The following is a 12,563-nucleotide window of genomic DNA, read 5'->3' on the forward strand; positions in this document are numbered from 1 at the left end:
AGATCCTCTTCTAAGCACCAGATCTGTTTATCTAATAGTCTGCTATATATCTCTACCTTGTTGTCCCATTGACAACACAGATCCAACTCTGAACTCATCATCCTCCCCCAAAACCCTGCTCTCATGTGCCCTCTCAGGACCTGGTACCACCATCCATCCAGTCACTGCAGCCAGAAATCTTGTTGACATCTTCCCCTCCCTCACCAATATCCAGTCACCATGTGTCTTAATTTTGCCTCCTAAGTATCTCTCAAACCTCTCCACCTATTTCCATTCTATCTTCCCTGGTTCAGGCAGTCATTACCGGGAACTCTGGCAAATGCTCTTTCTTCAAGGTTTCTTGTGATGAGTCTTTCTTCTCTAGATTTTTATCCTCTGTGTCTTTTCAAATTATGGTTTTCTCCAGGTATAGTGCCCATGAGTGGGATTGCTGGATCATGTGGTAGCTCTATTTTTAGTTTTTTAAAGAGCCTCAATATGGTGGTGGACTTTAAACCAACCATATCAGTAACTACATTAAATGTAAATGGACTAACACTCTAAATAAAAGGACAGCCTTGTTAGACTAGATGAAAAAGTAAGAAGTAGCTATACGCTATCTAAGAGATATACTTTAAATTAAAAACACAGATGTTTTTAAAGGCAAAATATTTACCATACAAATACTATGCATAAGAAAGTTGTGTGGCTATAATAATACAAAAGTCCTTCAAGACAAAGTGTATTATAGAGAACTGGAGATCTCATAATCAAAAGATTCAATTAATCAGAAAGACATAAAAGTCAAAAATGTGTATGCACCTAAAACAGAGCTTCAAAATATGTGAAGAAAAAAAACGGATAGAAATGAGGGAGAAATAACAAGTCCAAAATCATAGTAAGGGGCCTCCCCTGGTGGCTCAGTGGTTAAGAATCCGCCTGCCAATGCAGAGGACACGGGTTCAATCCCTGGTCTGGGAAGATCTCACATACCGTGGAGCAACTAAACCCATGCACCATAACTACTGAGCCTGCACTCCAGAGCCCGCAAGCCACAACTACTGAAGCCCGTGCTGCCTAGAGCCCGTGCTCCGCAACAAGAGAAGCCACCACAATGAGAAGCCCATTCTCTGCAACGAAGAGCAGCCCCCTCTCGCCACAACTAGAGAAAGCCCACGTGCAGCAACAAAGACCCAACACAGCCAAAAATAAATAAATAAATATTTTTAAAAAAGTAATGCTTCAAAATCATAGTAGGAGATTTAACACTCCTCTCTTAATAATTTATAGAACAAGGATAGAGAAAATAAGGATATAGATCTGAATAACACTATCAACCATATTGACATTTAGAGAACATTATACCCACTAGCTGCAAAATGCACTTTCTTTTCAAGTGCACATGGAACATCCACCAAGACCATACGCATAAAATAAGTCTCAATAAATTTCAAAGGATTAAAATTTACAGAATATTTTCTCTGACTGTAACAATAAAAACCAGTAATAATAAGATACCTAGAAAATCCCCAATTCTTTGAAATTAAACAACACACTTCTAAATAACTCATGCATCAAAGAAGAAACTCCAAGGGAAATCAGAAAATATTTTGAACTGAAAAATAATGAAAACACAACACATCAAAATTTGCAGGATGTATCTAAAGCAGTGCTCAGAGAGTTTATAGCTTTAAATGCCTATATTAGAAAAGAAGAAAAATTTGGAATCAGTGATCTGTATTTTCAGCTTAAGAACCTAGAAAAAGAAGAGCAAGTTAAGCCCAAAGTAATTAGAAGGAGATAAATAATAAAGATCAATGAAACGGAATAGAGCACAAAGAGTAGAAAATATCAGTAAAGCCAAAATTTGAAAAAGATAAATAAAATGAATCCCCAAGTAACACAAATCAAGAAATAAAATGAGAAAATATAAATTATCAACATCAGGAATGAAAAAGGTTTTATTTTAAAGATGTTAAAAAGGATAACAAGGGAATATTGAGAAAAACTTTATACTATTAAATTTAGCAATTTAGATGAAATGGACAGATGCCTTGATAAACACAACTTATCAAAGTCTGACTCGAGAGGAAAAAGAATAGAAAATGAATAGCCCTATACATCTATTAAAAATTTGAATTCATAATAATAAACATCTCCAGTCTCAGAAGGTTACACAAATTGTATCCAATATTTAAGAAAAAAATGGAAACTTACACACACTTTTTCAGAAAATTGAATAAATGCTTTTCAACTCATTTTATAAGGCCACCATAACCCTAATACCAAGTTCTGAAAAGATATTTCAAGAAAATAAATTATAGACCATGATATTTCATAAATATTAATGCAAAAATAAATCCTCAGGGACTTTCCTGGTAGTGCTGTCATTAAGAATACACCTGCTAATGCAGGGTACACGGATTTGAGCCCTAGTCAGGGAAGATCCCACATGCCATGGAGCAACTAAGCCCATGCACCACAACTACTCAGCTTGCGCTCTAGAGCCTGCAGGCCACAACTACTGAGCCTGCGTGCCACAACTACTGAAGCCCGTGCGCCTAGAATCCTGGAATCATCAACAAGAAAAGCCACCGCAATGAGAAGCCCGTACACTGCAACAAAGAGTAGCCCCCACTTGCCGCAACCAAAGAAAGCCCACGTGCAGCAATGAAGACCCAATGCAGACAAAAATAAATAAATTAAATTAATTAATTAATTTTTAAAAAATCCTCAATGAGATATTAAGTAAAATTCAGCAACATATAAAAAGAACAACACATTATGATCAAGTAGGGTATATCCCAAGAATGCAAAGTTGACTCAACATTCAAAAATCAATCAATGTAATTCGTGACATTAACGGAATAAAGGAGAAAAAGTGTAACATCACCTCAATAGATAAAGAAAATGCATTTGATAAAATTCAACACTATTGGGAATTCCCTGGTGGTCCAGTGGTTAGGACTCCATGCTTCCATTGCAGGAGGCATGGGTTTGATCCCTGGTAGGGAAACTAAGATCCTGCGTGTTGCGGTGCAGCCAAAAAAAAAAAAAAAAAGATCAACGCTATTTATGGTAACTCCCAGCAAACTGGGAAAAGAAGGGAACTTTCTCAATTTGGTGAAGGGCACCTATTAAAATCTACAGCTAATACATACTTAATTGTGAAATATTGAACACTTTCTCCATAAGATCAGTCACAAGCAAGAATGTCCACTCTCACTGCTTCTATTCAATAGTGCACCAGAGACCCACATCAGTGCAATAAGAAAAAGAAATAAAAGCCTTTAAAATTGGAAAAGACAAAGTAATACTGTCTCTACTAGCATATAACATGATTTACTGCATGGAGAGTCCTAAGGAATCTATCAAAAAAAAACTACAAAACTATTAGAATAAATAAGTGAATTTAACAGGGTCACAGCATACAAAGTCAATCTGTTGAATCATTATTATTTCTATATCCTAATTACAAACAATTGGAAATCAAAAATTTTAAATATCATTTAAAATATCATCTAAAAGCTTAAAGTATTTAGGAATAAACTTAGTGAAAGATATACACTGAAAATTGCTACATATTGCTGAGATAAAGGAGATTTAAGTAAATGAAGAGCTATATCATGTTCATAGATCAGAAGAGTCAACATTGTTAAGGTGCTCATTCTCCCCAAATTGAACTATAGATTAACTGTAATCCCAGTCTAAATCTGGGCAGGCTTTTTTTTTTTTTTTTTTTAGGAATTGACAGACTCATTCTGGGACTTATATGGAAATGCTAAAGACCTAGAAGGGCCAAAACAACTTTGAAAAAGAAGAACAAAGTTGGAGGGCTTACACTAGTGATTTCAAGACTTGCTATATACAGTTAGAGTAATCAAGAAAGTGTAATATTGGTATAAGGACATGGATACAGCTTAAAGGAACAGATATACAATCATTTGGTTTTCAACAAGTGTGCCAAGATAATTCAATGGGGGAAAGGATAGTCTTTTCAGTGAATGGGGCAGAAACAACTGTATGTCTGTGTGTGGGGAAAAAAATGAACCTTGAATCCTACCTCACAACATCCACAAAAATCAATTATAAATGGATTATAGACCTAAATGCAAAAGCTAAAACTATAAAACTTAAAAATTATTGGAGGGGCTTCCCTGGTGGCGCAGTAGTTGAGAGTCTGTCTGCCGATGCAGGGGACATGGGTTTGTGCCCCGGTCCGGGAGGGTCCCACATGCCGCGGAGCAGCTGGGCCCGTGAGCCATGGCTGCTGAGCCTGCACGTCCGGAGCCTGTGCTCTGCAACGGGAGAGGCCACAACAGTGAGAGGCCCGCGTACCGCAAAAAAAAAAAAAAAAAAAAATTGGAGAAAAATCTGTGTGAACTTGGTTAGAAGCAGTGATTTCTTAAGATACAAAAATTGTATTTTACCAAAATTAAAAACCTATGTCCTTCAAGATACTCTTAAGAAAATGAAAAAATAAGCCATAGAAAAAATTCATGATACATATATCTGACAAAGGACTTATACCTAGAATACATAAAAAGCTCTTATAACTCAGTAAGAAAAATTTCATTAAAAAAATGGAGAAAAGACTTGAATAGACACTTCACAAAAGAAAAATACATGAGTGGCCAATAGCACATGAAAAGGCACTTGATATTATTAGGCATCAGTGAACTGCAAATTAAAACCACTGTGGGACAGTACTTCACACCTAGAAAGATTATAATTAGAAAAACTGATAATAATTGTGAAATGTGGAGAAAGTGAAACCCTCACACTTTGCTGGTAGGAGTGTAAAATGATACAACCACTATGAAAAAAAAAAGTGTGACAGTTCTTACAAATTAAATGTATGCTTACTATATGACCCAGCTGTTCTGCTCATAGGTATTTACCCAAGTGAAATGAAAGCACATGTATGTTCTCAAATAAATTTATACATGAATGTTCATAGAAGCATTATTCTGAATAGTCAAAACCTGGAAACAACGTAAAAGTCCATCAATGTGTCAGTGGATCTACAAATTGTGACATTTTCATAATGGAACATCACTCAGCAATGAAATAGAACAAACTACTCATACAAGCCAAACACGGATGAATCTCAAAATCATGCTGAGTGAAAGAAGCCAGACATGGTAAACTACATACTGTATGGTTCCCTTATATGAAGTTCTAGAACAGGCAAAGCTAATCCATAGTGATAGAAATCAGATCAGATAGAAATTCCTGGGACAGTGTGAAAGGGAATTGACTGTGACGGGGCATGAGGGAACTTTCTGGGGCAATGAAAGTGTCCTAAGAATCACTGGGGTGGTGGTTACACAGGCATACACATTTGTCAAAACTCACTGAACTATTTAAAATATGTACATTTTATTTTATATAAATAATTTCTTAATAAAGTTGACTTTATAAAAGTGTGCATGAGATATAACTTCACTATGTTTGACTGTGATGATTGCACTTTTCCCTCTATTGTGGTCAGATCATGTTTCCACCAGTCTCAGTTTCCAAACCTTCCTACTCGTTAACCTTCAGTTAAGGAATATGTAATTGGTCTTAGAGGTAGGATTTGGGGCAGAAGAGGGGAAAAAAATCACTCACTCTTAAGGAGAGTGCGAGGGAGAGAGAAGAACTTACTCAGACAAGACCAAGTCCCAACACACCAGATGCATAAAATTCCTTAGAACCCCGTGTGTGCCAGGAGCAGACCCAGTGAGGCAGGGAGAGGAGGAGTGGGGTGACGCTGTCATGCGGACTTACGCCTGTTCTGTTATTCTTCACGGCCCACAGACCCAGAGAAGAGCTGTCAGCCAGTGTTGGAGACTCTGAGCCAGGCCATAGATGGCACCGTATATGCCCACAGCACCTTGGAAGTGCAGACGCTGCAGCCTATAGTCAACTTCCTCGCCACTGCCACAGTGCCAGGCTTCTGCGAGCTCCCACTGTGCCCACGCCTCTCTCGGCTCCTCACTGTGCTGGCCCTGGGCAGCGTGACCCTGGCCATGCTGCTGAGCAGGCACGTGCCCAGCATCCAGGCCTGGCTTGAAAGCTTCCCCTCTGTGGAGCGGGAGAGTGTTCTAGCAAGAGCCCTGGTCCAGGCCTCGGTGGAGGCCTGGGAGGCGGTGGGCAACTGCTTTGTGCCCTCACCCCTCCACCCACACTACTGCTTCTCCCTGCACTCTGTGAGCCAGCTGCTGGGCAGCTTGCAGCTGCTGCCCATCAGGGTGGGTTCCCAGGGTTTTGTGGATTGTCCCAACCACCAGGAGCACCTGCGCCAGGTGTCCGGCCTACATGGCACCCGCCTGGCAGTCATGATGGCCACGCGCAACATAGTGCGTCTTTGGTTGCATGAGGCACAGAGAACCTTTTGTGACCGGCTGGACAGCCCCGGGGAACGCTCCTTCTGTGCCAACCTGCTCCTAGAGGTAGCTCAGAATGTTTTCTGCTGTGGGCCAGCGCCCCCGAGCTTGGGCAAGGGCTATGAGGAGGACGAGGAGGAAGAGCAGGTGCCTGAAGTGGAATCTGAAGGGGAGCTGGCCCAGTGGGAGGACTTGAGCAACAGCGGCAGTGAGACCGAGGAGGACGAGGACCCGTACAGCCTTCAGGTCTGCACAGGCTCACTGTCCAATGATTCAGCACCGTCCAGAGCACCAGTAAAGAGGGTGGCCACAGGGAGCTTAAGTCAGAAGATAAGCCAGGAGGAAGGAACAAGGACCTCCAGCTACAAACTCCAGCTGAATAATAGAGCCAAGAACTGGTGGCAGAAGACAACCCAGGTAGATGTGATATCCCCCCTGTTGCTCCCAGTGCTACTGCTCTGTCCCCAGGAAAAGCCCTCAGACCTGGTCTTCAGTCAGGAACTGACACTACGGTCCAACTCGGAGAGCTCCAACTTGTACCTGGAACGGCAGCGGGTGAGCCTGGAGGAGCAGCTGGCCACATCAGCTGCTCAGCTGAAGCTGAGCCCTCACCTGGCCCAGTGCCGCTCGATGGCCCAGCATGTGGCCCGCCTGGTCCGGGTGCTAGCCAGGCCCAGGCAGCATGGCCTCCAACTCTCGGGGGCTCAAGGGACTGGGCGCCGTACTGCCATCACTCTGGCTGCTAGCATTTGTCAGGCCCGCCTCTTCCATCTGCCATGTGGATCAGAGGAGGCCATTCTCCAGTGTCTACGGGATGCCAGCTGGCATGCTGGCACGTTAGGCCAGCCAGTAGCCCTGCTGGTGCCCAAGGGTGTGGATCTCATTACCCTTCATCGCCTGCTGGCCCTGGCAACCTCAGGCAGGTTCCCTGACCAGTACACAGAGGCAGATCTGGACAATATTGAAGAACATCTCCCCAGGGACAACCTTAGTGTCAAGCACAACGTCGAGAAGGAAATGCTGTTGCAGAGGTGAGGCCAAGAACCCCAAGCTAGGGGCTGCTCTGCTCTTGCCCCACCCTGGCCAAAGGCCAAAATCCCCCACAAAACCTAAGGGCTGCTGTGAGGGCACAGAAGAGCAGGGCTGAGGCGTCAGGTTGGGATGGGGGCCTAGATGGGCAAACAGGGATAAAGGGGAGGACAGTATCTGAGCTCCTGCCCCACAGGTTCTACCAGCAGGTGTGCGGCCACCTGCACATGTTCATCCTGATCGGAGATGACCAGGCCCACAACCAGCTGCCTTCCACCCTTTTCCTGAGGCTCCTTCAACTGGCCATCGCCAGCACCGACTGCTATGAACCCTGGGACCAAGATTCCCTGGTCGGTGTGGCCCAGCACCATCTGGAGGGTGCTCAGAGCCCACCCCTTGATGATGGTGAGCCCTTTTTACCTGTCCTTGCCACTCATCTTGACCAGGTTCTAAAGAGGATTATTACTTAGGCCAGTCTCTCTCTCTAGAACCTAGTTGAGCCCCCTTCACCTTTTCTGCCCTCCTTCCTGAGCCAGGAGAGGGTCTCTGTCATTTCTTCCCCTACGAACTCACAAATCCAGGCTAAAGCCATGCCTGTTGCAGAATTCTTGAAGTGCCCAGACCTTCAGGCCTCAATTCCCAGTGTGGCCAAATCCATGGCTCTCATCCACCTTTCGGCTGCCAGCTACCATGAGCACCTGTGCCCGGAATTGCCTCTTGTCACCCCCAAGACCTTCCTGGACTTCCTGGACAACTTTGTGCTGCTGCAGCAACAGATGACCCTGCAGATTAAGAACAAGGCCCAGCGGTGAGTGGCCCCATTCCCTCCCCCGTACCTCCTTCTGCTCCCTCAGGTCCACTCACTGGCACACTGTGTCTTCAGGATCCAGGATGCCCTGGGAAATCTGAGGATGCTGATTGAGCAGCATAGTGCCCACGCCAACCTGGTCGTCAGCTTGAAGCAGCAGCTGAAAGACTCCCGCAAGGTAAAGGTGAGAGGATTTTGAGGCATGCACACTAGGGTCAAAGCAGGAGCCCAAATGGGTACTTTGGAGGAACCATACAGACTGAACCTTAGCTCTTGTCTCCTGAGAGTCCCCCTTTCCCCAGGGGATCTCTCTAATTCCTGCCACCTCCTCCTTTAGAGCTCAGGCTCAAAGTTCCCCATGGCGCAGCTGAGATCGGGCTGGTTCCTCTAAACACGTGAAACCCAAGTGTCTGCTTCTTGTTGTCCCTAGTACCTTGACTGTGTGGATTTCAGTATGCTCCCCAAGCTCTCCAGAGATTCCCATTGGGGATGGGGCAGGATTACATCCTCATGGTCCCCTCTCATTGTAATCCTCTTCTCCTGGATTTTCTATCACTGCTAGTTGGGACACCTCCTGTAGCTGTCCTCTCTTCCCATGCTGCTTTGTCCCTGCACGGCTTCCTTCCACAAAAGCACCAAATACCCAAATATATACACTGTATATATAAAAATATACACTGTTATGTACAGCAGATGGGAGATGGCTGTGGGGGCCATTTACATTCTAGAACAGAACCAGAAATAGATTAAATGGCATACTAGACCTCAGTGTCCTGAATTTTTCTCTGTCACCTTCCTCTACAGGGCATTTGCTAGTGACAGACTTTTCTCTCCTCCTCCCATCTCCACAATACTGTTCCGCAATGCTATTCAGCCACCCCACTTTTCCTTTAGAGCTCCCCAAATACAGTGCTCATGTAATAAGAGATTTTTCTTTCTAGTCCAAACCCTAAATCCTGTTGCTTTCTTATACAGAGCAATTTTCTTCTTTGAATAAACAAACCGCTCATATCTAGCTAAAACTGGTAGCAATGGGGTCATCACACTTTCTATAGTCAAACACTCTTAGTTAATAGTGTTTTCCTAAAATAAAGAGACTTTTTTCTTTTGTTTTGTTTTCAATAAGAGAAATTCTGAAATTGCATTTTCTTTTTCCTTCCTGCTACACAAGACTTTTTGATGAAGGTTCAGGGATAACTACAGTGAAGTAAACTAGTGAACAATTTATGAGCAGACAATCTGAGTTACTTTCTACTGGGCTTTCAGGGCTTCCAGCTCCCAATGCCTAACCCGCCTCTTCTGATGGGTGCCCTCAGGGCTGTCATCCAGTGTTGCCCAACTCCAGGGGCTTACATTATGTCTAAGTACATGTATCTACTCCACATGTGTTCTGTGCAGTCCTCATAGTACTGGTGCCCGCCTACCATCAGCCACAGAGGATCACTAGCTTAGATTAAACATGAAGGCTCAGTTGAGATGCAAAAAAATTGAGAAGTTCATAGATGGACAGGAGTCCTCTTTCCCATGTTTTCCAAATTCCAGTTTCTTGTCTTGGGCCTTACGTTTTCCCAAAATGGACAATACCAGGAATTGTTGATATGGCTTAAGGGTGTTATTATTCTTTGATCCCTGGGTCAGTTACATCAGAACACAACACAAGAACCCCAAAATCTGGATATGAGATTTTCATAGTCTCAGGGGCATTCATTCAACAGCCATAATGGTGTGTACTTCTTTCAATGTTGTCTACCTCAGGAAATGGCACCACCATCCACTTAGTCATTTAAGCTAAATCCCAGGGGTCATTCTGGACCCCTCCATCTCTTTTCCCTCTCATATTCAATTGGTTCATTTATTTATTACTGTACTCAAAAAAATTAATTGAACTCCATATTTTTTGTCCGAGCACTCATTAATATTTTTGTCCATGTCTGCATCTATGCTTACATCTAGATAGATAGACAGAATTTTCGCCTCAACTTTTCTAAGGAGGCCATCCTTTCTTCCATTTTACAGATGAGAAAACTCAGATCCAGAGAGGTTAGGATGAGAATTAAATGAGATCTTACATGTAAAGCACTTCAAAGTGCTGGCACATAGCAAGAGCCCAATAAATGTTATCATGTATTAGATTGTCTCCTAATAAGAAAGATAAGACACTGCCCTTGCCTTCATGGTGCCTAGTTTACTGGAAGATATAGGCTCATGCAGGCGATTACAAAACAGTGTGTTATGACAGAGCAAGTCCAGGGTGCTCTGAAGTATCAAGAAAGACTTTCTAGAGAAAGCACAGTGCCACACAGTATGTAGCACAGAGGCACGTGTAGAACATGGCAGGTGTTCAAAAGCGTTCCTTAAATATGTAAACAAATGAATGAAGTATCAAGGTTGATACCTGAAGGTTAGGTAAGATTACGTCTAAAAGGGTTTGGGAAGAGTGTCACAGGCTGAAGTAACATCAGGTGCAAAGGCCCAGAGGCAAGAGGATGTGTGCCACGTTGGAGGAGCTGAAAGTCAGGAATGGCTGGAGAGCAGAGTGCTGGGAGAGGAAAAGGAAATGAGGTTGGAAAGATGAGTAGAGGCCTCCTGGTCATGGAGGCATTGTAAACCAAATGAAAAAAGTGGCAAGTGTTAAGGGACATGATGATATGATATTTGGCTTTGAGAAAACCAATTAGGCTGCAGCCTGAAAAGCCAGTTAGAGGGTGGGAGTAGGAGTTAGGAAGCCAGTGCAGAAGGTCAGGAGTGAGAGAGCATGGGCGTGAATGATGGTGTTGGGGATGGGAGTAGATACGAGAGACGTTTAGGAGGTGGAACCAAAAGGCCTTGAAGATGGGTTGGGTTTGGGGGACTAGAAGAGATGGAGTCAGGGTAACAATTAGGTTTCTTCCTTGGGAAACTTCGATGTATTTTGCCACAGTTCTCTGAGAAAAGAACACATGAAGAGATGAGTAAGATTGCAAGAGATCTGACGAGGCATAGCTAATACGTTCACTTCTGGACACGTGGAGTCTGAGGGGCCTGTGAGACACCAAAGAGGAGATCCCCACTAAGCAGATGGATACGGGGGTGTGGGTCTTGAGAAAGAATCTGGCTAGATATAAAGATTTGGAAGTTGTTAAGGTATAAGTGGTAATCAGAGACATGAGATCAAGGAGGATGCCCAGAAGTGTAGGCTGAGAAGAGAAGGGGGCCCTGAAAATATTTCTGAGAAATACTTAAGGGATGGCACAGGAAGAGACTGAGATAGAGCAGCCACAGAAGTTGGAGAAAGCCAAAGAAGAACATGGGCTCATGAAAGTCAAGGGAGGAGAATGTTCAGGAGGGAGGAGCTGTCTTCTGTGGCAAATGCCACTAATGGGTCAAGTAAGATGAAGAGTGTAGCCCAGTGGTTAAGTGTGTAGGCTTTGGATTCGGATTTCCTGGGCCTGTATGGTAGGTCAGGAGAAGCACCCACCCACTCGGGGCTGCATTACTAGATGTATAACTCACAGATAAGAAAATGATACTTTCAGAGCTCAGCATGTATCTGTGGCCTATTTGGAGTTCAACTTGGTCACCCTGACTATCCAGTGAGGAGTGTGCCTGAGTCCAAGCCCATGGGGTCTTCCCTTGGGGTATTCCCACCTGGCCCGGGATCTAGAGCTACAGAGCCTGAACTCTGTTCACAGAGCCTCGGCAGACTGCATCAGCAGCTAGACCAAAACAGGCTTCTGCACAAGCGGCAGCTGGCAGGGTGTCGGCAGCAGGAGAACCTCATTGAGAATCTGACCAAGCAGCGGGATGCCTTGCGGGCTCAGCATGAGGCTTTCCTGGAGCAGGTGGGCTCTTCCCGCTGCCTGCCCTGCACTGCCCCTCTCTCGGAAGAGGACAACCCCTCATAGGATGCCCAGAGGAGAGGATGGGTTGACTTGTCATGAAGTCTCCTGGGGGAGGGGGTAAAGGTAATAAGATGGCTTGGGGTATGGTCCCTTAGGGGACCCTAGGAGAAGATGAGCCCTTCTGGAAATACACTGAAGAAAGGGGACATTCTGGGAGCTCACTTCAAGAGCCCATCTCTCCTCATTCAGATGGGCAAGGCGTTCCTGGGGCCCCTGAGCCAGCTGCAGGTGGCTGACTTTGAGGAGATACGGAGCTATCGAGCGCCACCAGAATCTGTGGTCCAGGTGACCGATGCTCTGTGTGACCTCTTCCACCGCGAAACAGGCTGGGCCAGTGCCAAGCAGCTGTTATGCACTGAGGACTTTTATCAGGTAGGGAATGTGGGGCGCAATGGAGGAGGACAGTGGAGGCATGGAAGGGAGACTTGGCAAGGCTGTGGGGCAAGATTCAGAGCCCCTATGTCTTCCCCCACCCTCCTTAACACACACTCTCCC

At 44.5% G+C, this 12,563-nt stretch overlaps 1 protein-coding gene across 1 annotated transcript in view; it reads left to right on the top strand.

The window, feature by feature from the left end:
* The window catches only part of DNHD1 (dynein heavy chain domain 1), a gene marked incomplete at both ends in the record, with an annotated part of 66,105 nt that overhangs the window by 43,815 nt on the left and 9,727 nt on the right, over positions 1-12,563 (top strand). The window contains 6 exon segments of the mRNA XM_082629373.1: positions 5,782-7,381; positions 7,576-7,784; positions 7,983-8,187; positions 8,263-8,365; positions 11,859-12,008; positions 12,258-12,440. Coding sequence (XP_082485499.1) covers positions 5,782-7,381; positions 7,576-7,784; positions 7,983-8,187; positions 8,263-8,365; positions 11,859-12,008; positions 12,258-12,440 — 2,450 coding nt within the window.

Source organism: Mesoplodon mirus (assembly GCF_964341445.2).
Source record: "Mesoplodon mirus genome assembly, chromosome: 7".
Taxonomy (NCBI): Eukaryota; Metazoa; Chordata; class Mammalia; order Artiodactyla; family Ziphiidae; genus Mesoplodon; species Mesoplodon mirus.